This window comes from Acyrthosiphon pisum, chromosome A2 (assembly GCF_005508785.2).
Source record: "Acyrthosiphon pisum isolate AL4f chromosome A2, pea_aphid_22Mar2018_4r6ur, whole genome shotgun sequence".
Lineage (NCBI taxonomy): Eukaryota > Metazoa > Arthropoda > Insecta > Hemiptera > Aphididae > Acyrthosiphon > Acyrthosiphon pisum.
In genome coordinates, this window is record NC_042495.1 from 28,563,170 (window position 1) to 28,589,627 (window position 26,458).

Below are 26,458 nucleotides of genomic sequence, written 5' to 3' on the forward strand. Positions count from 1 at the left end.
TGACAATGACACCAAGGTATATTTTATTATTAACTTAATTATTTATTTACTTGACAAATAATATCATGTTACTACTATATTATACTACATTATTAGTTTTGTATAAATTACAAAAATATATTGTAAATTCATTAGTATAACAGAAAAAACTAAAATTATTTCTTAAATAGTTGGAAGTGTGACAGACACTCTAGACGGCGAACTGTACCATAATGATTTGGATACAGTTAAAACTCCAATTGAATATGTTGACCCGGGTTGCAGGCCAGTAATCTGTAAAATAAATAAATTATTTACTCTTATTTAGGCAATAAATACTACAAAGCACAAAGTTGTACAAATCTATTTTTATTTTAAATACCTACGATGTACATATATATAATATATATATAGAATTAGGATATAATATATCCTAAAAAACAAGTAGGTACCATATCTACATACAATCTAGTATTGTGGACTAGAAGTAATAGTGATTTTCACTACCTACAAAACTATATATGCGGTGTACGACAGCATAATGGTGCCCGTCAACGACTTTCACATTCTACTTCGACGGACCTAAAGGTACCAGAAGAACTGACATTGTCGTGTATAGACACTATCATCGACGGTGGCATGACCATGTACTCAAATTTTGGACTGCTGCATGGTACAATGATCGACGATTCTACATATCGGCTATCACCATTTAGTCTCAGCGAGCGCACAAGATACGCGGAGTGGTACTCAAACACGGTTTTCAGTCTTAAACTATATCTACCGTAGGTGGATTACACTGTCTGGTATAGTCACCATTGATGACTGACTTGCCGAACACTCAAACATGGTTTTTCAACTTTACACTTTTTACCAGCAAAAAAGACAGTGAATAGACGGGGGGGGGGGGGCGTATCAAGCCCGTTCAATTACCGATTTCCACGGGTCCAATAGAGATTTCTAGACACTAAGACTCGACTCTGAAACTCTTCCGCTAGCAAAACGAAACCGGTAAAGCGATGAGCCATATCATAAATCATTAAAAGTTATCATGGATCGTGTTACCACTTACTGCATATTATATTGCCTATACATATCTTACAAGGGGATTTAATAAACATGTTTTTTCGGAATTTTTAAAATCCAAGATTGATAAATAATAATAATTATTATTATTATATTAAGTATTAAGATCTTAGATTATACTAATAAATAATATTTATTTTAATAAAATCAAAACAAGTTTTCAAACTATTTAATATGAACTAACAATTACGCATAATTATATTATCATGTACGTATGTACCTAATTTCAATAATTGTTATTATCTTTAAAAACATGATATGGGTAATGAATCGTTTAAAACATTATACTATTCTATCTTATAATCGAGCCGTGTTACCCAACCAAAACCCTCATCACCAAATTAAAATTCTTCTTACTTCCTAAAACTTTCGAGTTTTAAACGACCATCAACGTAGTCACAGATGTGACTTGTATAATTTGAATGACATTGGCTCCAAAGTCGGTACTTACTCTCAGAGAGTTATACCACTAGCTAGTATATATTATTTAATATGATGACATGATGTATGAATAAATCACTATTATAATGAAAACAAAAATAATATCTCTATTACTGTAAGAATAAATTGTGGAACACGAACTAATTTGTTTAAGGCAAAATATTATTACAAGGCGATAACAAATTAATTTCAATAAATAATTATAATAAACTAGTTGAACCCGTGCACTACGTTGCCCATAAAGTGTACCAACTATATGTGACTCAAGCTTTGTTCAATTCGTTATTTTATATTCGGTGTATGGTTTCAAAATTAATCCTAACTTTTCCGTTGCCAGAATAAAAATTCTGATTCATAGCAGTATATTGGCAGGTAGGCAATCTACCTGCGGTAGATCGCGGACCCCGTGCTGTACGTACGTTATTGTAAGATTAAACTCTAAAGTATCAAAGTTATACCAAGTTTGTCGTATTCTATCAATGGTGGATTGATATAATCAATTAATACAAAATCCTAACCTAACCTAACCGTACTAAAATCAGATGAATAAACGCAAAACGCACACAAAGAAATTCATTCAAATCGGTCTAACCATTTAGGAGGAGTTCAGTCACAACACACGTACAGTAGAATTATTGCACTTAGCAAAACATTCTGCGATTCATTTTTATATTTTATGAAATAAACAAACATGCCTGATTAACCAATAGCAACTAATATAATATTAATGCACTGTTGCGCCACTGTTGTATTTTTGACATACAGATTTGAGATTTCCTACCTTTCCGGTAGATTTTCCTAAAATTTTATTTCGCAAAAACCTTCTCCTGGCAATTACGAACATCTTAAAAAAAATTTGAGCCAAATTGGACCAGCCGTTCTCAATTGATGAATTGTTATACATTTTGTCTCCATTTTTATATATATAGATTGATATATAATTTACTAACTGTAAAATATTTAATCTTGGTGTAAAATGCATTACCGTATGGTTATACGTAGGTAGTTCTTCATCAGCCGGAATTTCTGTTGGCGTTATGCTAACACAACACGTGTTCATGTCATTTGATGAAATTTCTTCGACGTTAATAATGAACATTTTCAATACACCATTGAATATCCATGGAACATCCCACTGGAGAGCTATTGTGGTGCTACCAATTTCGGTCGTTTTTAAATTCATTGGAGAATCGGGCACTATATTTTGTGCAATAAACAAATTATCATATTAAACATATTGCAAGTAGATCGGTAGTTAGAAGTTACTAGTTAGTCATAGTACTGTACTGTTATACAGAGTGTCTTATGTCATTGTACGTGGGGGTTTTTAATGATTATGGATTGATGACATAGTATTTCGTTAAAATGTAAAAAGACATATTTATAACAGCAATTTTTTTGTAAAAACTTCAAAATTTTTAAACATGCAGGTTTACCAATATCAAAATCAACTTTATTTTTTAAAATGGTAACTACTATATTTTTCTGATAAAGGATTCTGGTAAAGCTTTTTTTTCTGAAAATGTTGATAGTCAAATCATCAATTTTGGTTCGCTAGTTTATTAACTATGGTCCTCTAAAGTTTAGTAAATTATGCATTTATACTTTTATTTGAAATTATTGGTATATGCTTGATTTACGAGAGATAAAACATTTTTACTTATAACTAACGCGTTATACAATTAACTAATATAATCGGTAATACACACTCTCAAAAAAATTGTTGGCAAACATAGTTCATTATTGTTATTTTAACTTACAATCATCAAAATCAGTATTATTATTTTAATTTGTTATTATAGGTAATCGTAATTAATTACTTCACAGTTACTTTTCTAATGATATCATATTTCTTTATTAGGTGTCAAAAGTAGTAATAATAAATTGGTAAACGGTATTTGGTTGTTGACATTGATGTTTATGGTATGTATGGAGGTTAAAAATATTGTGTGATGAAAAAAGTGCCATGTTTTGTGGTGCTTTTCTCGTAATGGGAGAAACTTGAAATTAGAACCATTTAGGTTCCCTATATTGGTAGGTATCGAATGCAAAGTATAAATTTAGGTGTTGAAATTCATAACCCTTCACATTTTTAGTTTTGCACATTTACATTTTATTTGGTACTTTTCTTATCATAAATTCCTATCATACTTTTCTTACAGTATCATTAATTTGGGTTCATTATTCATTGGCTAAGGTAATGCCTAGTGGTATTTGATTCTTGTTATAATAATATTAGAAATCTGTCTTTAACTCTGATTAAAAGAATGCCCAAGTTAGGTACAAACCTATATTGAGATTGACTATTTGTCTAAATATCTCTCAAATAGTTTATTTTAAATCACGATTATTAAATAATTCTTAAAGAATTTCAACTGCTAAATTCATACTTTGCATGCGACACGTACCAATATAAGGAACTAAAAGTTCAAATTTCAAGGTTATAAAAGTTAGTTAAAAGAAAAAAAATATTTTAAATTAACCCTATATCAATTATTTCAATTAAAAGAATTAATGCATATTTTACTAAACTTTATAGGACCATAGTTAATAAACTAGAGAACCAAAATTGATGATTTGACTATCAACATTTTCAGAAAAAAAATATTTACCAGAATCTTTTATCAGAAAAATATAGTAGTTACCATTTGAAAAAAATTAAGTTTATTTTGCTATTGGTACACCTGCGTGTTTAAATATTTTGAAATTGTTATAAAATCTTTGCCTGTTAAAAATAAAGAGACACATCTTTTTCCGTTTTAACGAAATTCTATATCATTGATCCATAATCGTTAAAAACCCCCGTGTACAATGTCATGAGATACACCCTGAATATTATATACCTATTTACTATTTTAATTACATTTTAGGTCTAGGTATTTAAATTATTATTGGTATAAGTCATAAGAGAAGGTTTTATGTAGGTACTTACGTCCATCGATGCTGCTAAAAGAAATAGACGAAACTTTACCACCTTCTGGATAATCTATAGACTTTGGCCTTATCTAATATAAAAGAAAGTACACCTCGTATAAATATAATTAATTTTGTCTAAAGGATATAATTAATTGTATTCTATCTCAGACTCTTGTGAACATAGATGAAATACATTCGCGTAAAACGGTATTTTTGTGATAATTGAGTATGTAATCTTAAAAGAAAATCACATATTCAAAAAATTATAGAGGATAATATTTTTGAGGGAACATAATATGAGTTGTGTGCCTATCGGTTTCAAAATTTAAATTTTGTTATTATTTTACTTTATATTTGCCTTTAAAAAAAAATGTTTTACTTATGCTCAAATGACTATTATATTATTTTGAGACAATATTGAGCCAAATCAATATAATATATCGGAGCCTCAAAAAGATTATTCTCTATAATTGTTGTAATAAATAACTTATTTCTAAGATAATTCAAATATAGGTATAAAAATTAAATGATTTTATACGAATATATATTTTCTGTGTTGCAGTTAAGTCAGAGAGAAAAAACAAACAGCGTTCTCAAAGTTAAGTTAACTGAATACTGTATGTCTGAATACCATAATATGTGGCTAGAGGTAAAAGCACTAAATCCCCGAAGATAGGTACGTACTTTAAATGTGTAGTTGTTGCTCGGACTCAAATTATAAAATGTATGACAATAGTATTCTGGCCACGCAGAACATTTCTGCGGTGGTATAATGGAAACGTTTTTGGTGTTTGTTAAAGGATTCTCATCAAACGAAACTATAAATCCGTCTATATTTGTATCTTGTGAATAGCCCCAGCGAAACCCTACCATACGATTCTTTAGACTTTTTTTATAAACTACTAAATCTTCTACTGGTTTTAAATCTAAAAACATGTTAAGTAAAAACAAACATAAGTTTTGTTAACATAATATTTAGTCATTCAAACATTTATATAAATAGAGTCCACTCACTTTCTAATTTAGTTTTGAAATTGGCGAGTAGAAAATGTTCTGGATTATAACCGAAGTGTGTTTTTATAAATACTTTCAGTTCATAAGCTGTGTTTGATTTTAGCTCGTTAAAGCTTATGTAATTATTTTTCGTTTCTCTTATTTGTAAAATGTCTGCAACCTTATCCTACAAATAGATATTTAATTTGGTATTACGAAAAATTATATTTATTATTATAGAAATTACCTTTAATTCTATATAGAATTGGGAGAAAAATCCATTTAGTTTTGAGCAATTTTCGGAATCAAATTTCCATTGAACAAATACAGAGTTATTAGTGATGTACATTGGATGATCAGGATCTAAGATTGGTTCAGTTATTGGATCTAATAAAATAATATTATTATAAATAAGAATAATATTATATTCAAATACGATTTGATGTATTTTTACTTGATGCTGGTGTTAATACATTATTCATATTTTCTTGTTGAGTAGTATTTTTGTGTATACCGTCAACCAAAACTTGTATACTATATTGAGAATTCGGAACTGTATCGACAATTTCATAGTTGGTTCGATTAAAAATTGATATTGACGTCCAATTTTGTTCTAACTCTCTTACGGAACAGCTGAGAATTCGTTTCACCTATATATTTGAAATTTAATTTTTGGAAAGACGTAGTCATAATTATTCTATTAAAGCAACTTAGTGGATTTTATTATTTATTTTTTTGTAATTTTTTTTAGCGTTGTACTTTATATTAATGTAAAAAAAAATAAGTCAGACCTACTTCGTTTGGAAGGTATCATAAAAAATTATTCTAAAAGTATGGTTTTTCATAATGTGATTTTTTTAAAAAGAATACACATAATTAAATTTTGTATTTCAAAATGTATGATTTTTTAGTACCCATTCGATTGGTAAAACCAAAACATAATTTTTAAGCTTTTGAACTTAATTTAAAATGAATATAAAATGTCCTTTAAATAGCCTGCCGCAGAAAATCAATACTCTATATTATGTAGAATTTTCAAGTACCTATTAGTCTGTTAGCTGTAATATTTTATAATATTACGTTAACTTACTGACCACGGTACGATAAGTCTGTAGGACCACAAGTTTGATGGCCAAGAATAAAGGGCTTGGAACAACAACCAGATAAATCCACTTTTTTTCAAAAATGAGTTTTTCATGGAATATTATTCATGGAAGAAATATCTATATTTTGGTAGAACAATCAGATAAATCGCTTTATTATTTCCAAAGATATCTGAAAAAGAATTATTTCCCGCCCATTAAGGCGAATGAGATAAGTAATTTTGTTTTGCTTCTCCTGAACAATTGATAAAAGTGGATTTATCTGGTTGTTGTTTCAAGCCCTTCCAATTGGTAGAGCTAGGTGGTGACTATTCGTGTTAATTTAACAGCCACTGGTAGATCACCACTAGTAACCTATATAGGACTGGTAGTTTTAATGTGTTTTGACTTTTGTGTGTGTATTTTACTTTAATGTCTGTAATCTAAACTCTGAATCTAAGTCAGATTGACTATTCTAATCTATTTTTCAAACACATTTTGGATTAATTTTGAAATCCAAGTATAAAAATGTTAAGGTAAGTATGTCAGGTAAGTTTTGATTTTACCAATGATTTAAGAATGAAAATTAAAAAACTCCTTTGAAAATAAAAAATAATAAAATATATTTAATTCTAAGTATTATTTTTATGAAGTTTTTCATCCTAGATTTTCTTGCTTAGAATCATTCTAATATAATATATATTATATATTATTATATATATATATAGACAAGTGATATGTATTTAATTTACTTATAAATTATAAGGGATCTGAATAGTAAGTTATATGAATGAATAGTTTATAGGTAGGTGTACTACCTATAATATATATTATTATGCAGAATTAAATTACTTTATATTTGATGATCGATGTTACTGGTTCATCGACTGTAATGTAATGTTGATGAGAATTTACCAATATCCAGTTGACTTTGATTTTTCCGTTTTCATAATTAGTAGAAATATTTTTGATTTGAACGTCGTTTTCTGTAATATTAAGAAATAAGGTACAATTATTATATTCAATGGATGATATTATAATTTATCAAATACTTGTAGGACATGAGGTATTTTTTTCTCGTTTATAGTTATTTAAAATTAGGAGTACGTTTCTTTTTAAAATGTTTATTACTATTAAATATGTTTATTAGTTCATTAATTGTATGAGAGTTCAATATACAATATTAGTTATAATGTCGCCAGTGTGACCTAAAGTCCAAAGTTCTATTAATTAATTGTTATGGTGCGTATTTTGATGGTATTTTGTATTGATAACTTGTTGCTAATGTTTCCGTTTGTCGATACGCAACTAACCCAATTCTTGACAAGCACATTTGGCAGCTTTATTGGCTTGGACTCCAGTTTCAACCTGAGCTTATTGGTTCTATTTGAGTTCCATAATACTTCGTAACTTCTGACATATGGAAAATAATGTTGGTGGCACATGTATTTCTGGTGAATATTGTTCAGGTCACCACTTTATCGATTATTCATAAAAAAATTCCCAGTTCTAAAATGCCTTTGCTTTATTCTTTGACACTCGTGTTTGTGTTGTAAATGTGTCACTCGTAAATGTGTAAAATTGTGGCAAAACCAGCTCTTTGAATTATTAAGATATTATAAATCAATCAGCTGGTATTAATTATTATTATTATTATTATTATTATTGTCTTTAGTCGTCTGGTAGAATTATTTTATATTAGAGGTGGGTCGAATTTTTATATCTCTATTATATATCTACCTCTATTTTATATCACTTATTATACTTGCTAACGGGACAATCAACATAATTTGTTTTTTCATGAGCTACTGTGACTAAAACTTACTAGGCATATCACGATTATAGTATGTACCTACAGTATATTAATATTTAAATATAGTTAACTACATATCAACAATTTGTTACATTTGTTCAATCGATAGACGAACCAAAGAAGTCTGATATTGTCGCTGGTACCTGATATCATGATAAAACGACGTAAGTAATACATTAGTATGTCCTAGATGTTGTAATGTAGTGCGTTTCTTAGCAACTGAGACACGCCGCTAACGCAATCAGTGGTGACTTTGTCTCAGACCACTGGTTTCCAAAATAGGATAGAAAAATGTAAATCACGCGTATTTTCATACGTTTTATAACAACTGGTAAGATCAGGCTTGGTTATGTTTGAAGTATTAAGTATGATTCGTTGATTATCTTGTTTAATAAATGCATAATGTGAAAAAGTGTAAAATATTCGTTATCAATTAGATTTTGAGCAGAGCGAGGAAGCTATTGTTTTTAGTTTTTACAATGGTGTTTATTTATTTATTTATTTTTTTCTTTTTATATCCTGTATACAAAATTTCTTCCAGAAGGAGTGTTTCGATTTCAACATAGAGTACCTAATCTTTTAGCAAATTGGATCAGAGAGAGGTCATTTTTCGATTTTCTCAATAGTTATTTAATGCCACGGGAAAAACCACCGGAAAATTACGAAAAAACGCTAAAAATGGGATTTTAATTTCTAACGCTTTTGTTTATCACCATAGAAACGAATAAAAAATTATAATATTTTAATATTAATTCAACTTATATAATAAAATAAATAATAACAAAATATAAAATATCCAGGCTGACAAACCGTCTCCGCTCAGAATCGTTTTTCTTATACAATGATATTTATTATTGAATTCAAGTCTAATACAACCATTATACAATGACCCACTTGTAATCTACTGTACAGCAGAGCGACATCCACTAACCTGCTTTTTTAAATTTGCATCGCATTAGTACGCGTTAGTTTTAGAAACCCTAATGAAAAAACACCAAGTGGTGCGTTAGCGTCGAGTCGCAGTTGCTATGAAACGTACTGTAATATGACGTATCAATATTCAATGGTAACATAAGATGGACAGAAAATCCAAGAATAATATTAAATTAAATCGACAACATTTGAAATAAAAATAAATACATATTTACTTGTCATAAGAGTAGTGATCGAATAAATAGGCGAGGATGGCATCGTCCCATTACTTGTCGAAGGAGTTAATTTTATGTTATATTTAAAACCCGGAAGAAGATTATCCAAAACGTGACCACTATCTGTACTTGATAGTATTAATTCTTGTACATCAGATATTTGATTTTGTAATTGATTTGACATTAACGTCAAGACATATTTCGTTATATTGCATTCTAGTCGATTTGAGATACTCTGTACATTTTACAAAAATAATAATTTGCTTATTGATCAATTACGAATAATGTATTTTATTGGATGTATTAGTATTAATATTCTTAAGAGGACGCAACATCACATGTGTTGTATCCGTCTTACAAACGAGTAACATACCAAATTTATGCTCAGAAATTCACGTTTTATGCACTAGCTTGAAAATTAGAGTGAATCGACCTATTATGAAACTTAAGGTAAGAACATTATCCGTGTTTTGTTGGAATTTTTTTACGTCAATTCAGTTTTTAAGTGAACTATGCGTGTTGCTTAGAGATGTGGAATTTAACGGTAAAAAAAATCGGTAAATTTACCGGTAAAATTTGGTAAATTGGTAAATTTTGGAAAAAAAATGTAGGTGTAATTTTTATTCAATTTTCAAATAAATCTTACGTACCAAATTTCTTACCTTCTTTAACATTTTTATAGAACGTTCAAATGTAAGATAAATATTTTTTTTTCCTTTTACCTACCAACCTACCTAACCTATTCCACTATTCCTATATTATGACTATTGACTATAAGTCTATACCTAAAATTTTAAATGGCTCTTTGGAAAAAAAATATTACTTATTTCATTCAGAACAGAAGACAATATTTAAAATAAATCATAAAACTTTTATTAAACAATAAACATAACTTCAATATCAACATAATAACATACTAGTATGTTTTTGATATAATTGCATTTATCAAAATAAAACAAAAAATTAATAGTTATAATAATAAACAACAGAACAAATAATAAAATAAACAATAGGTACATCTTTTATAAGACAATAAAACTTAAATAAATAACAAAACTGTAACCAGAATACTGAATAATACAGCAATACGCCAATAGGTACATAATAATAATTGAAATGCAATTCAAATTCCGAACATTTTAATTTGTCTTAGAAAGTGTTTGATGAATTGAATTAAAGAAATAAAACAATAAAACAATAAAACGTGGAAATATAGTATTGAACACGATTATTTGTGCATGTTTAATACAGTGTACGTGTACTATGCGATAAGTATTAACGTGTAAATCACTACCACAGTCACATAGAAAGAGTAACGACACAACACTCAGTGTTTACTTTTAAATTAATGTATATATAAATGATACCTAAGCTAAAATACAGTGTCTGCATTTTATAGTGTTATTGGCTACTCTGGCTACCTAAATAAAACTTATTCCACTTGACACTTGTAAAACATTTAAAATAAGGGGCCACTTAATTTTTTTCAATGGTAAAAAAAAACTCATTAAAATTTACCTAAATTTACATTTACCCGTAAATTTACCGGGTAAATTTAATGAGCTCACATCTCTACACCCAGGGTGTTTAATAAATGTTAATTAAAAATCCTCATAACTCACTTAAAAACTGAATTATCGTAAAAAACTTCCAACAAAACACAGTTAAAATTCTTACCATCAAGTTTCATAATAGGTCGATTCACTCTAATTTTCAACCTGACGGCATAAAACGTAAATTTCTGTGCGTAAATTTGGTATGTTACGCGTTTGGAAGATGGAGAAAACACATGCGGGTATGGCGTCCTCTTAATTCGTTAGCTATACTGTATGTATATTTAGAACTAGCAAATTAATGAAGTATATAATTGAAAGTTAATTAAAAATAATAATTCTTACAGATTTAAATTTAACTATATATTGTTCTTTGTTTCAACACTTACTATGCTCCATGTTATGTTGATGCTTTGTATTCCACTCATTAATTTTATGTTGTAATCAGTAATTTGTGGTTCTAAAAAATGTATTAGATATATTTCAGTGGCGTAGTCAGGAATATTAATGGGGTGGGGGGAGGCGATATATATTTATTATTTCTAAGATAAATCAACAGGGTAGTGCCCCCCTCACTTATATTATATATAAAAAAAAGTGTGTGTCCAAGCTCGTTCGAATGAAGTAAAACATCTTATTTCGTATTATTTAGTGATATCTGGGCCTGAAAAAGACTAATCTTGCAGCAAGGATTTGCATGAACCGATAGGATCTTAGGTTCAAGTTCTTGATACAAAAAATAATTTATTTGTTTGATTCATTCACTTTAAAAATCATAGGGTGATATATCACTCATATATCTCTCCCGTGAATATGCCCATGATATTCTTCAAATTAATGTAAATAAATAAATAAAAAATGTGACGGATTAGGAACCTTTTTTTTAACTATATTGTTTTTTAGCATTATTCTATATGAAAATGGTAATTGCGTTATAAATATGAAAATATATATAGATAAATAATTTTAATAATTCATTTTATCTGTTTTTCGATTTATTATTTCTTTAACCAATAATCATTTCTAATCTTCCATAAATTAATGCGTTTAGAAGTAAAAAAATGTTTAAGAATTTCATTGAAATAATCAAATTGAAACATTTTAATTTAAATATTTCAAATTTAGTACCTTAATATTACAATATATGGTTATCATTGTTATCAAACTTATATACATATCATGTTATTGAAAACTAAAATATTATTTTCATATCAAATTTTGTTAGGTACATAATTTTATCTCTATTATCATGATGCATAATTTTTTAATAGGTAATTAATGATTAGTAGGTACTTACGCATACACGGCGTTTTATATTGACCATATACTATGTTTTGTTCATTAAAATCCCCATCATCTGCAATTAACAAAACTCCAACCGTATATTTAGTGTCCGGTTCTAAGTCTCTGATAACTTCTAATGTAACGTTATTGGTGTTGCTTATTGATTTAATTTCAGAGTTTCTGAATGTATTTTCTATTAATGACTATAAAAAAGTAATGATTAGTATCTATGTGTGTATGTTTAAGCACATAATATAATTAATGTACATAAAATAAGTCAATAGATATTATCTACTATATCAATGGCATAGTTTTAATACCCATATTAGTCTACGAGTTGCAAAAGACCCTATAGTAATAGTATCTACATTACTACATATAAATTCAAAATTGTAAAATTGTAACTTTTAGAATCTAGTATATCTCTCATTTAATTTATAATTCAAAAAATAGTCGTCTATGTCAAAACGATGACTGTCGAACAATCAAGTGTGGATATATTATTACTTTTTGCAACTTTTCAACTTCATTGCAATATAGTATAATTTGATACTTGGAAAGATACATTATATTACATGACGGATGCGTTGTCATCCCTAATTCAGAAATACATATCAAACGTTTTTTATAATATTAATTGCAATAACCTTATATAATAATTGATAATATTTTGGCTTTATAATTGTATCTCCTCCTTCTATATTATTTTCTTGAAAATCCAATTCTAATTCAATCGCATCGTAATTGGAAAAACGCAGTGTAGGTGGGTTAATGAAGTATGGATATTCTATAAAACCAAACACATTATAATATATAGGTATATAGTTAGTAGTTAGTGCAACACAAATTTAATATCGGCATTGTATATAATAATATAATCACCGAATAAATATTAAAATCAAAATTTAGTTGAGTAGTTTAAGAGTTATATGTACCTTTTTAAAGTTTAGTTCAGCGTAGTGGATCAATATGATCCACTACCAAGGTGATGTAAATAGTAAATAGAAGATGTACTAAAAAAATCGTTATTAATAATAATAATATTATACCAGGTGGATTATTTTGTATCAGGTCTTGGGACATAATATGACACTGGAGCACTGTGCTACTGTAAAATTGCACAGTGGGCCAGTCCGCCCCTGAGTCCTCACTATCTAGCTACAATAGTACCGAGTTCAAACAATTATCTACTCAATTAAAATGATTTACAATATATTCAAATGTATACATTATATGATCGAAATCGTTGTTTTATTTTTTATGTTTGTATGAAATATATGCGTAAATATGATCTAAATATTATGTTTTCGGGTAAATTAGCTATGCAATTTTAATAAATTCCAAGACATTTTTTCATTATATAATAATATTATATTATATATGTATACTGTATAGTTACTTTATATGTAACTGGTAAATTTTGTTGGTGTTGGTGAGGGTTAGTTTAAGGTTTAAGCATGACTTTAGTAAGTACTTTAGTAAAGTACTGAAAAATGTGTAAGCTCGTATTAGATTTTTGTTTATACAAATAGTTAATAATATTTGATTAAACAAAACATACTATGTCATTCATAAATAATAGGTTTGTTTACCATTAAATATTTATAACAGTCGACGTTTTTCGTTCATTTAACCTGACTTTTCATGTTTTAACAAAATAATCTTACTTTCTCTGCAATATGGTAGTATATATCCGACTGAACAACCATATAAGCAGGCACCTGTATATCGATCACACATATTATTAAGACAATGCTCGGAACAAGTTTGGCTACAATCAGCTCCATATGTACCCATAAAACAGTCTAAATCATAAAATAATAAATATTAAATTAACTACGAATTACAATTTTTTTTTTGTATGCCTACAATCATATTATCAAGCCTGTATATTTTTTGCTTACCTTCGTTACACGATGGACCGGTTAGTCCCGCTGGGCATGTGCATCCATAACTTGTACACATGAACATACCACGACACATTTTATCAGACTGTATAGAACATACTCCTTTACAGTCGGATCCATAGGAGTTTACCCCACAACCTAAAATTGTTTAATTATTAAATTTCTGTGAAGTCGTATTCAGAAATTTACACTTTCAGACGCGGGTCTAGCTATTTATTTATCCTTTTCAGTTTTTATACACCAAAATAATATTTAAATTGGTTTAAATTTTTTTACTAACCTACTTATTTAGAGCATAATACGTTTTCACTACATTTTGCTCATAAATCAACATGCATAGGTATACCTATGTGGCTATGTATACCTATACAATTATTTTAATAAATTAAATTTATTTCAAATTGTTTGTAATATTAAAATATATTTTATATACATATCTTAATATATATGTATAAGTGAGAGATACTTCCTATGATTTAATTACTTATATACCTACCTCATCTTTTAATTAATTAAGTTGTATTAATAATTGGGGAACACAATATTTATCTTACTTCTATTAGTAATCTGGGGGAGAAGGTAGAGAGAAGATCTGACCTAATATTTTATAGTGAGGGCTGAGATATCTCTTTGCCCCTCTGTTCGCATCTCTAATTTATTTCTTTTAGTCACTATACTTGAACTAGAAGAAAGATTATTATTTCATTATGTATGTTTTATAATATAATTACTTGTTTGGCGCTAATATAATATATTATATGAATTTTATGATATATTATAGGTACACTTTGAATTGTGCTAAATTTAATACAAATAGTATCTATTAGAGAACAACATTTTGCTCATAAATCAACATGCATAGGTATGTATATACAATTATTTTAATGTTTATATTTTTACACGTATATAGTTTAGATTTATTTATGCTAAATTATTCGAGGGTAGAAGGAGGTATATTTTTGAGTATATTTTTTTCAACACAATTGATAAAAAAAATATATATATATTTTGCTTCCCCGTCGTTTTTCCGCTAATTATTTCCCTCACATTCCCACAAGTATTATAAATTTAATGGAAGTTTGTTGATAGGGAATACTAAAAGTCTAAATTGTCTTCACATGTTATATTGATAAATTACTTCATTATTTGTGTGTACTGGATAAAATAAATATGTTCTTAGACTTATATTTATATATATATATATAAATATATATTGTTAATTGTATATTAACTATAACAATAAAAAGATTTAACTATTCATTACCTGTCTCACAAAATTTTCCTTTAAAACCAGGAGGACAAACGCATTTTGACGATTCTTCAATAATATATCCACCATTTAAACATGAACCTTGATAGTTAGAAGGTTCGACTATACCTGTTTAGACAAAAAAAAAATTATAATTTATTAAAAATGATTATTTCACGTCCATCTATAAATTAATTTGATGTGAAATTGCTGTGAATTGAATGCATTAAAAACTATGAAATGCGCATGCTCCTCATAAATATCTGATAATTTAGGGAATATTCAACATTTTGTAGTTATTAGTTTAATACAAATGAACCAAATTGGCTTGGCGGCTACTTTTAGTATACTAATTATAGTCTCGTGGAGCGAAGTGTATTAGATGATCAATCATTATTTTTTTATAAATAATAAGTATTAACCATTATTTTAGTGTAGAGCACTAATAAATAATTATAATATCATAACATACTTTTTTTCATTTTTATCAATAATCATTGTATTAAGATGTTTATTAATCAATTTATGTTTTTTTAAATACATACGGTTTCCTAGAATATTGAATGGTTTTGGTTTTTTTCCAGAAACATGATCCACAGAAATAATTCGAACATCTTGTTGATCTGCGAAAACATTAAATATATAAATTATTACATAACCTATTCAATTTTGATCATTGTCAATATTGAATATTCATTAAGTTTCAATGGTTTCGATAAATCCCACGATATACTGTAGTTACGTCAGTGCCTATAAGTGTTTGAAAATTTCATGAAATTTAAAAAATAAAATTTTTCAGTATTTTAATAAAAATTTTTTTTTATTTTTAAATAAGTTTTTTTTTTCATTGATCATTAAGCCCGGAAACTATGGCCATTAGCTGTTTTTGTTTTTTGATTTGTTTGTAGGGGAGGGTACTGTAGTTTTTGTTTACACGTGTGTGTAATTTTGGCAGATTTTTTAGTGGGCACCCGGCACCCGTAGCCCGTAGGTATCTGCCATGCCCGGTTGGGGGATGGCGGCACTTGTTCTCCGGACACCGTGACTTGCCCGAAGAAAAAAAATAAGTTTTATATTTACATATAATTGTCATAAATCACCTTCATAATAATTGTATGGTACCTACCTCGTATGTTAATTTTTTAAATATTTTAATGTTTAAATGATACAAGTAGGTATAGGTACAATATTATACATGTATATTGTATACATACTGAATTCTTACGTTAGAATTTAGAACACTGAACAGTGTGTTAAAAAAATAAAAAATAGTGCTTTAATTTGTGTTGAAATAAATTTCTAATGTTTCACGTTTTTGTGAATTATTTTACCATTTAGTGAAATACTTTAAATTCATACTTTAAACACTAGTGCCTATATGTCCTAAAAGTTCATATCATCTTAATTTTCTCTGTGGCTTGTCAATATACTAAATATGGAATTTTCATCAATAGTCTATAATATGACAAATATATGCCATTAAATTGAAATTATTATAGATAACTGTCTAAAAAATAGCATTTGAATTAAATAATATGTCACGGTCTTACTGAAATAATTAGAGTGATACGAGATTATTACTTAACAATAGCCCCAAAAGAATAATAATATATATATATTATATATATATTTTTTTTATTTAACCTAACATAATTTAAAGTTATATTGTGTTGGATAAATCTTTCGATACCATCTATACCTACAATCTACATTATAATTTGAATATTTTAAATTATTAAAATCATATTATAACTTATATACCACCTTTACCTCATGTTAAAGTTAATCCATTGTCAACAACCCACTATAAGTTTCACTCAGACTCATTAATTTAAAAGGACACTACAAAGAAGTTTGTTGTCTCCGTCTCACAAGTGCTTAACCTTTGGAAAATGATAATATTTTGTAAATATTTGACTAATAATATTGTATAAATATTTTCTTCTCAAGGTAACAAATTATTGTACTATATGATTACATACAGATGTTGACTAAAAATGTTTATAATGTTTCCATGATAATGTTTTTCTTAGATTCTGGGTGGAGCGAGGAAGCTATTGGTTTTACAATGGTGTTTATTGTTTTTTTTTTTATATATCCTGTATACAAAATTTCTACCAGAAGGAGTACTACGATGTCAACATAATACCCTATAGAAAATTAAAAAAAAAAAATTTGGAAAATTGAGTTACGACAGTTTTCGTTGCGGCCGCGGCAATCGAATTATAGTACCTTATCTTTTAGCAAATTGGATCAGAGAGAGGTCATTTTTCGATTCTCACAATAATTATTTAAAGCCACTGGAAAAACCACCTAAAAATTACGAAAAAACGCTAAAAGTGGGATTTTAATTTCTAACGCTTTGTTTATCACCATTATATAAACGAATAAAAAATTATAATATTATAACATTAATTCAACTTGCATGATAAAACAAATATAATAACAATATAAAATATCCAGACTGACAAACCGTCTCCGCTCAGAATCGTTTTTCTTATACAATGATATTATATCATTAAATTCAAGTCTAATACAATCCATTATACAATGACCCACTCGTAATCTACTGTACAGCAGAGCGACATCCACTTGCCTGCTTTTTTTAGTTTTTCAAATAAATGATTAAAATGTTTTGTAAATTTTTTTAAGACAACTATATTATTTTATTGAAAACATTTTTACCATATTTAGGAAATATTTTTTTGTTGTGTGGGAGCAAATTTAAGCAAAGAAGCTCTCATAATCTTCATTAGGTTACAAATTATAGTTAATCAAGCTATTTTGAAATTTGATGGTAAACCATTATAAGTGTTTATTTGTAGGTTTTTTACGATACCTTAATTTTTAGCAACGGTCGAGTACCTATATAAAAAAGCGTAAATAACAAATGCTCATAACTCACCAAAAAACTGTGTTATCGTAAAAAAGTCCCATACAAACATAGAAAATGTTCTTACCATCAAGTTTTATAATATGTCAATACACTTTAATTGTTTTAAATAACGAAGCTAAACGTGATCAGCTGAGCGTAAGTTTGATATGTTACGTACTTGTAAGACGGAGACAGTAATTGTCCGTGTAGCATCCTCTTAAGACGTAATAGTTACATTAAAGTACCTAAGTAGCTAAACCCATATCTGTTTTCATTTATTTTAAATCTAAATAAGTATTTTTGGTTTTGTATATTTTTACCATAATTCGAACATTGGCCAATTCGTATGAGTCCAAAATTAAAATTTTGGTCAACCCATTGAAAACTATATCTGTCTGCTGTTAATTTTAATGAAAATTTATATTCCTGTTTGTTCTTGAAATCAATGTTAGTAATTTTCAATGTTGTTATACCACTCTACATGAAAAAAATATGATATTGTTATTATTATTCTAAATTATAAATAAAAATAATTATAATATATGATTCACTTAGAATCTATAGTAAAAAGTATTACATATTTATCCAATACGGTTGGAGATATCAACATATTATTATATTCATCGTTTACATCAATCGTGATAGAAAAATCGTAGCCGTTTGATTCATATTTGGTATAATATGTCATTGTTAAACATGTTTGATCATCATTATCGGGTGTCCAATAAAATGTGAAAAAATTACAGATGACAGGTGATTCATAACTCGTGTAACTGTCTGAAAAGCGGTTTCTGAAGCTATTATATTTAAAAACATTATAGCATTTATTCAAACGGTTTCCTGAAAATGATTAACGCAGCATATTATTAGTAATGTATTATACAGGTAAATACCTATTTTTCTTATTATGTACAGTCGAACTTGGTTAACTCGAAGTGGAAAGGACCGGAGTAAAAGTTCGAGTTATCCAAGAATTCGAATTATCAAAAAAAAATTTTAAAACAGTACTGTATATTAATTCCTGTGTTTATTATAAATAAAATAAAATTTTCCTAATTTTAATGCGAATTCTTCAGCTTTTGCTCTTGTCAACAGCCCACTATGGGGTATTTTTTTTATCACGTGTCTGTTTAAACCATTTGTAAACGGACTCATCTACGTCAGGACTTTGTATTTCAAATTTTAACATCTAAGATTATATTATGTTGGTACGTAGTACATATTGTTAAATAATGCATCCATGTTAATAAATTGTGTATTAAAATTATGGTTGAGCATTTTGATTATTGATAATATTAAAACATATTATATAATATTAAAATACCCGTAAAAATGTTTTGATACTTAGGTTAACGTAAGAGTATTAATTATTCTATTTTTGATTTTATTGGGTCTTCGGATTTTTGAAGCTTAAAACTTTTGAAATTTAAAAACATTCATATTATTAAAATAACAGAACAATGAATAGGTATAATGCATTCATATTATGTATGTTGTATTGTGGTTTGTAAAAATATTTAGTCTCGGTACATGTTTGTTTTAAATTACTACCTACCTATATTAAACAGTAACGCACTAATGCATATAATAATATACTGGTACAAAATTAGGCCGTATTTATTTTGCACATATTCTGAAAATATAATCTCATAGAAGCATACATTTGATGTTTTAATATTTTAATAATTTTCTTATTTTTTTTTTATAAATAAATGTCGATAAAAATTGTTTCACTCGGTCTAAACTTTAAAACCGTATGCTAGGTTCCTCATAAGTAGGAGCCGGAATTATATTCTTTTGCATATTTTTTTTAAGCCTATGCAGTCAGACGGGGGTTCAAAATCTTTACCAATCACTAAAAAGGTGAGTTAATGGCAAAAGTTTTTTATTTTGCTTATTAGGGAATATTTTAAGATAAAAGAATATTTCGTATAATAAAGAATATTAGAGAATATATTGATTAATTTTTATAAATGTTCGATATTTTTTATTGCATTGGCGTAAATAATATAAATTATATATCCGACAATAGTGATATTATGATATTGATATATTTTAATATAATATTGGTATACCCGTCTTCATAGTAATGTACTGCAATCATCTATAGAAGATAAGTGACTTTCTAAGATAACGATGCAACTTATAGATAATTTTTCACCGGATATGATAATTGATTTGCAATATGCTCCTGTGATTTCAGCTAACATCGTACGTTATTTTAGCACATAATGTAAAAATATTTTAACCGACCGTCGTACAAATATGATACCAGAACACATGGAACAAAATATAGTTGTCAACTGTTTTCAAAAATTTGCTTAGTTAAAAATTTTAAATAATTGAACATTAAATATTATTATCAATAATTTAATCAAACTTTTCCTAACATCTAGTATTTTTTATTATGCACCTATTTATACCAGGTTTTTGTATTATTTGCTCAATTATTTTGCATATTATGTATCTATTTATATCAGTTTTATCATATTATGTGTTTAATTATTTTGAATTTAAATTTTTAGTTCAAGAGAATATTTTAATAAAAAAAGAATATTTTTTGCATATTTTATTATGATTTTTAAAGAATATTGGATAAACATTTTCAACTTGTTGAGAAAATATTAGCATGTCACAGTAACAACATTATTATTATTATTATTAAAGCTTATACGCTTATTATGTTTGTACGCCAGTAATCCAGCAACCGCAGAGACGTCAAGCAGCGTGGCATAGTTGATTCTGCTGTTTCAATAAAGTGTTTACGACATAAACCTAGAGTATTAATTATTTCGGATGCATAGTATTATATTTTAAAAATACCCAACTTTTTCATTGTGTACCCACTTCAATTACTAAAATAAGCAATTATAACTCATAATAGGTACAATAGTTATTAAAAAATATTAAAGACACATGTAGATGGACACGAATTTTGATTTGTATGATTTAAATTTTTTTGTGTGGGTTATGAACAGCGAATGTTCGCGCAGTACGCGTTCGTGGTCCGTGGATAGAAATATTTAAGAACAATAATTAATTTTAAAAAAATTATTAATGATTTATACATCATGTTACTTTTCTGTCTTATTTTTCGATAAACTATAATTGAATAAGTATTGTAAATAAAACACTAACCTACTTAACATTTTTTTTGAGCATTTTTTTTTTTATTTGGCTTTGTTTTAGGGTTACAATCAAGGGTTACAATCCTATGTAACCGTTACATACATTTGACTAATTATAATATGGTAACGTACAATTAATTTAATTAATGTATAACGAATGGATAAAAACAAAAATAGGGTAGTTAGCAGTATGAGTAACAGTGAATAATATTAACAAGGTAACAAAACAATATGTTAATACAATCAATTTTGATGTGCAGCCTGTATACAAAACTATTTAATAATATATTTGGCCAGGTTAATAGTTTGAGTTTGAGTATATTGTATACGGTTATTTAGTTGTTACCAAAAAGTTTATGCAGCAGTATCAAATATTTTTGTATACTTAAATAAATCAAAAATTTGTTCTCCTGACACTTTATAAATTTATTAAGGTAGAATAAAAATGGATTAATATAATGTAAAGAATGTAAATCTAAACAGACTACAAATCAGGCATACAATACTGAACTATACTAACTATATTGCATTATACATATTATATTATAAAGAAGGTTACTTAGGTAGACTATATTAATGATCAAAATTATTATAGAAAGAAAATATAATTTATAATTTATACTAACATAAAATTGGCAAATACCTATTAAATAAGAAATTTAAATATTATATATTACCTATGTGAAAAAAATAATGACTAATAAAAAATTGTATTCAAATTACCTGAATCCGATCGATATTCATTCCTGGAACAACCATAGTATCCTATAGGTAACAAACAAGAGTTATTGACAACAATAATAAAATTATATATCACACACCTACACACCTACTGACCTACCTACGATAATATAGCGTTTTAATTTTTAAATATTATTAGGACATATATATTTCCGGAAAAGAGGGAGGGCAAATAAAAGATAGTGCTTTAAAAACATAACACTTTTGATATGTTAATTTTTTACCTACTTCCATTTTAGGTTATTAGAGTCCAGGATCTACAAATAAGTAATAACTCACCATCTAAGTGTAGAGTTTGTCGATACCAATCATTTGAGTTATATGAAGTACTCATTCGACTATTATTCTGAAATGATCCAAGATTAATGATTTCTTTTATATTCGTTGATATAATACGAATATCATCATCATTGTCTTGTATTGGCATTCCAATAGCATTAGTTCTTGAATGTATTTCAATAACTGAATTCTTGTCATTGAAATTACCTTAAACAATTCATGAATCCGTTTAACAAAACAAAACAAAACAACATACACATTTTGAATGACAAAATTCATTCATATTATATTAAAATTAACATAAATATAATCTCGTGCAGTATAATTTTATAATGTTTACCTACATGCAATTTAAATGCAAGCTACAAATTACAATCAAATTATCTAAACTAATTTTAAGCTATTAAAATTAGCACAATCGTATTCACACTGTTTCACGGTATGTACATAGTTTATTTAATTTTGTTTTGACTTATTATGTTAATAACAGTACCTACTTATAATAGAATATGATGTACCTATTGTTATAATATTTGATATGTTTTTAGAAAAAATAAAATAAACATCTCGCATTCGATACTTATAGACAAATAAACGACAAATAATCCTAATAATGTCAAATAAAGAAGTTATAAAACGTTCTCAGAAGTCGGCTCAGAATCATTTTTCGTTTACAATGGTTTTATACAATTTAATTAACTATTAAGTTAATTAAGTTAAGTTATTAACTGATATTTGATTTAAAAAAATTTATATTTGTCAAGTTATTAATTAAGATGTGTTTAGTTTAAATATAATATGTTGATAATCATCTAAACCGTAAATTTAAAATAGGTATATACATCACTGTAAATTACGATAAATAAAATTGTTTATTAAAATGAGGAAATTAGAAAGAGTACGGTCATTGTTTTTTTGTGACCCACGAGGTACTAAATGAAAAGATTAAATTCACTTTTTGAATTGAGTTAATATATTTTTCCATATTAACTTTTAACTTATTGAGATAAATTTATGATTTGTTAACTGAAAACATTTAACATATTGATCTTGTGTTCTCATGAATCAACTTGAGTTAATTATTTTCATTAACTTCGCAACCTTTATAAATAAGTACGTAATATAGAGCCTTAGAGGTACCTATAGAGGAATGAAAAATTTAGGCCGGGACTACAAACGGCGTATTCCGTCGAATTAAAAATGGATTGACTTATATCAGAGCAGCTATACACGACGAGCGTAACACGCCGCGTTTTTAACCATTTTTAGAGGTACCTATAGAGGTACGATAACCTATCAATCTTGTGTTGTTTTAAATTAAATTGTATTAATTATAATCATTAACTTGGACACTTATAGGTAAAAATAATAAAACTTTTTATACAATCAAATTTGTTGTTATTATTCAACGACTATTTTAGTATTGTCTATAGTAAATTCGTAAAAAGCAAATAATAATTATTTACAAACCTTTTCTGCTTTCGAATGACGATATATTTGTGATTCTATAAATTGTAGTAATGTCAAAATCTTCATAAGCATCTAAAATAAAAACAAAATAATTGTACAGTATCAAACTCTAAATATTCACTCGCATAAGTTAATATATTTAAATACAACAAACATTTTGTGCACCTATGATAAACTTAGGTCATATTTATTAGTTATTATACATTTACTATAAGTACCCCGGTATTATACGATTAAGAAATAATAATGTTTTTGTTGCCCCATAACCCTTACACTGTCTTATGATGGTATCATTTCCTGTAACACGGACACATTTATTTCCCTTTGAGGCGTTCTTAAATACTGCTGATGGTATTTTCAGTCTTTTATTAAACCGTGATTCGGTAATTATTGCTATTGTTACTATTAGTGCCTCGCCACGATATAATTACCGAAAATATCGTAAATTTTTTTAGATTAAAATTTGTAGAATCATAATTATACAATAAAAAACATAGGTAGTTTTTAAATTAAATGTAAAATGTTCCTATGTTGAAACACCTCTAAATCACCGAGGTATACCTACACGCTTTTCAATATTTACCAAGGCATGGTATTTTAAAACACACGAGTAGTAATTAATTACCGTTTTGTGGTACCAAAATTTGAAATTCCTTAAGTAATATTCTCAAAGTCCACTGTTTTAGCTATAACTTTAGTCAACAAATGTTAGTACTTACTAAAATGATATAGTATTAGTAGGTAATAAATCGGTTTATTTTAAACAAAACACGTCATGTCGTATCATTTATTTTACATTAGTATGGTTTATTCATAGCACATTCTTAAAGATTTGAATATTTATTTGAAGTGTATTTAAAAAACGAAAAAATTTTTTTTTGTCGTAAAATGTGTAAAATTTTTGTTGCGAGTTTATAGGATAATTAATGATCCAAATTTAAATAACAAAATAATAAACAATTATAATACTATGTATAATGTAATATTATATTTTTTAGTCAATTTATTTACCTATAATAAGTAAATACCTAAATATTATAAAATGGTGTTTATACTTAGCAGTATAATATACATACACATATTTAAGGTATCTATATATAAAGGTACCTATATAAAATAAAATGAAATGACAATTTGCTTGAGATTTATAAGAAAATAAATTCCAACGAAATTCTGAAAATATATAATACAATATACATAATATATTCATACATTTATGTAAAGAAAAATGTTATGCAAAGTTTTCAGTAATGTACGTATCTAAGGTAGGTACTCTAATAATTAATAATCATACGACATACCTACATTGTATTTTATATATGTAGTACATATTTTATGTATCTGATCTGTTCATATATAAATGATTAATTGTAATAGAAAATAATTAATATATGATTATATATGGGTTATTTTTATTGTTTTGAATTAATATTGATGCTTGAATTCAAACATTAAGGTAATCATTTTTATTTATTAGGTATATTGGACATTAATAGGTTTTCTTTTTCTATCACCTAAATTATTTTGAACTAAGTTATCAAGTATTATAATTAGTAAACTTACAACTAGTATAATGTTTTATAAGTTATACATTCATAAATCATAAAATTCAATGCATATTTTATAATATTTTAATCAGTGCTTACCATTTTTATGATGATAAAATGAAATTGTGCATTCAGAGACGTTGACAATGTGTATGTAAATCAAGATTAATATATACGATAACTGGTTGCTTTTATAAATCATATTGAATTAAAATTGTTTTCATTAAATTCTTGAAACATAACACAACATGAATTGTTAAAAATATTAACTGGACCGTTAGTAATAAATTATGCAACTGAAGGAAATGTCGAGAATAAGAGTGTAGGTAGCCAGAACATACAACATCTTTTAATCAATTTTTAAACGAATATAAAGATGAAAGGTTAGGTCATTGATTATAATTTTAATGTATGTTATATATATTTATATTTATAAATATTTATTAAATGATAATAATGATATATTGCTTTTACATTTATTTAATGAATGATTAGGTTATACTGCAGCATGATACATTTATGTTTATATTTTATTATTACCGATAAAAAGTCGTCGCTGTTATTTCTTATATCTATAATTTAATTCATTAATGTGATATATATTTTATTTTAGATTCTGAACGAAGTGATGAATGTATTGATTTTACAATGATGTGTGTTTTTTTTTTTTTTTTTTTTTTTTTTTTTTGGGGCCGACGACAACTTTTGGAGCAGTAAAAATGCTTCGATTTTCAAAAGTTGTACCTTTTCTGAAAGGAAAGTGAATCTAGTTGGTACTTTGGGGGGTCAAAAGTGAAAATTTCCCAATACTTTTCAAAAGCGGCAGGAAAAACCTTAAAAAAATAACGGAAAAACGCGAATTTTTACGCAAAACCAATTTTTGACAAAAACGAAAACTTAATTTTACTGTAACTCAAAAAAAATAATTATTGTAAGCACTTGAAATTTGCAACAGATGTTTATATTA

The 26,458-nt window shown here is 27.0% G+C and overlaps 1 protein-coding gene across 1 annotated transcript; it reads right to left on the reverse strand.

Moving 5' to 3' along the window:
• Positions 1–25,826, reverse strand: LOC100163240. Its single transcript, XM_001948533.4, has 22 exons — positions 25,591–25,826; positions 23,945–24,016; positions 22,475–22,681; positions 22,178–22,219; positions 18,904–19,166; positions 18,647–18,803; positions 15,997–16,074; positions 15,467–15,580; positions 14,200–14,340; positions 13,963–14,100; positions 12,943–13,082; positions 12,309–12,498; positions 11,401–11,471; positions 9,459–9,693; positions 7,350–7,483; positions 5,870–6,065; positions 5,663–5,802; positions 5,437–5,602; positions 5,107–5,348; positions 4,439–4,511; positions 2,492–2,703; positions 1–273 (listed from the first exon to the last, which is right to left on the reverse strand). The coding sequence occupies exons 1-22, from the start codon at positions 25,691–25,693 to the stop codon at positions 163–165; spliced, it is 3,225 nt and encodes a 1,074-aa protein (XP_001948568.2). The 5' UTR covers positions 25,694–25,826; the 3' UTR covers positions 1–162.
• Positions 25,827–26,458: the final 632 nt, after the last annotated feature.

Coding starts and splice junctions, on each gene's coding strand:
- LOC100163240 (XM_001948533.4), bottom strand. CDS start 25,693: ATGATTTATAAAAGCAACCAGTTATCGTATATATTAATCTTGATTTAC. Junction 15,581..15,996: donor ATTCAATATTCTAGGAAACC/GTATGTATTTAA, acceptor TTGTCTAAACAG/GTATAGTCGAACCTTCTAAC. Junction 274..2,491: donor TACCTACGTATAACCATACG/GTAATGCATTTT, acceptor TTTATTTTACAG/ATTACTGGCCTGCAACCCGG.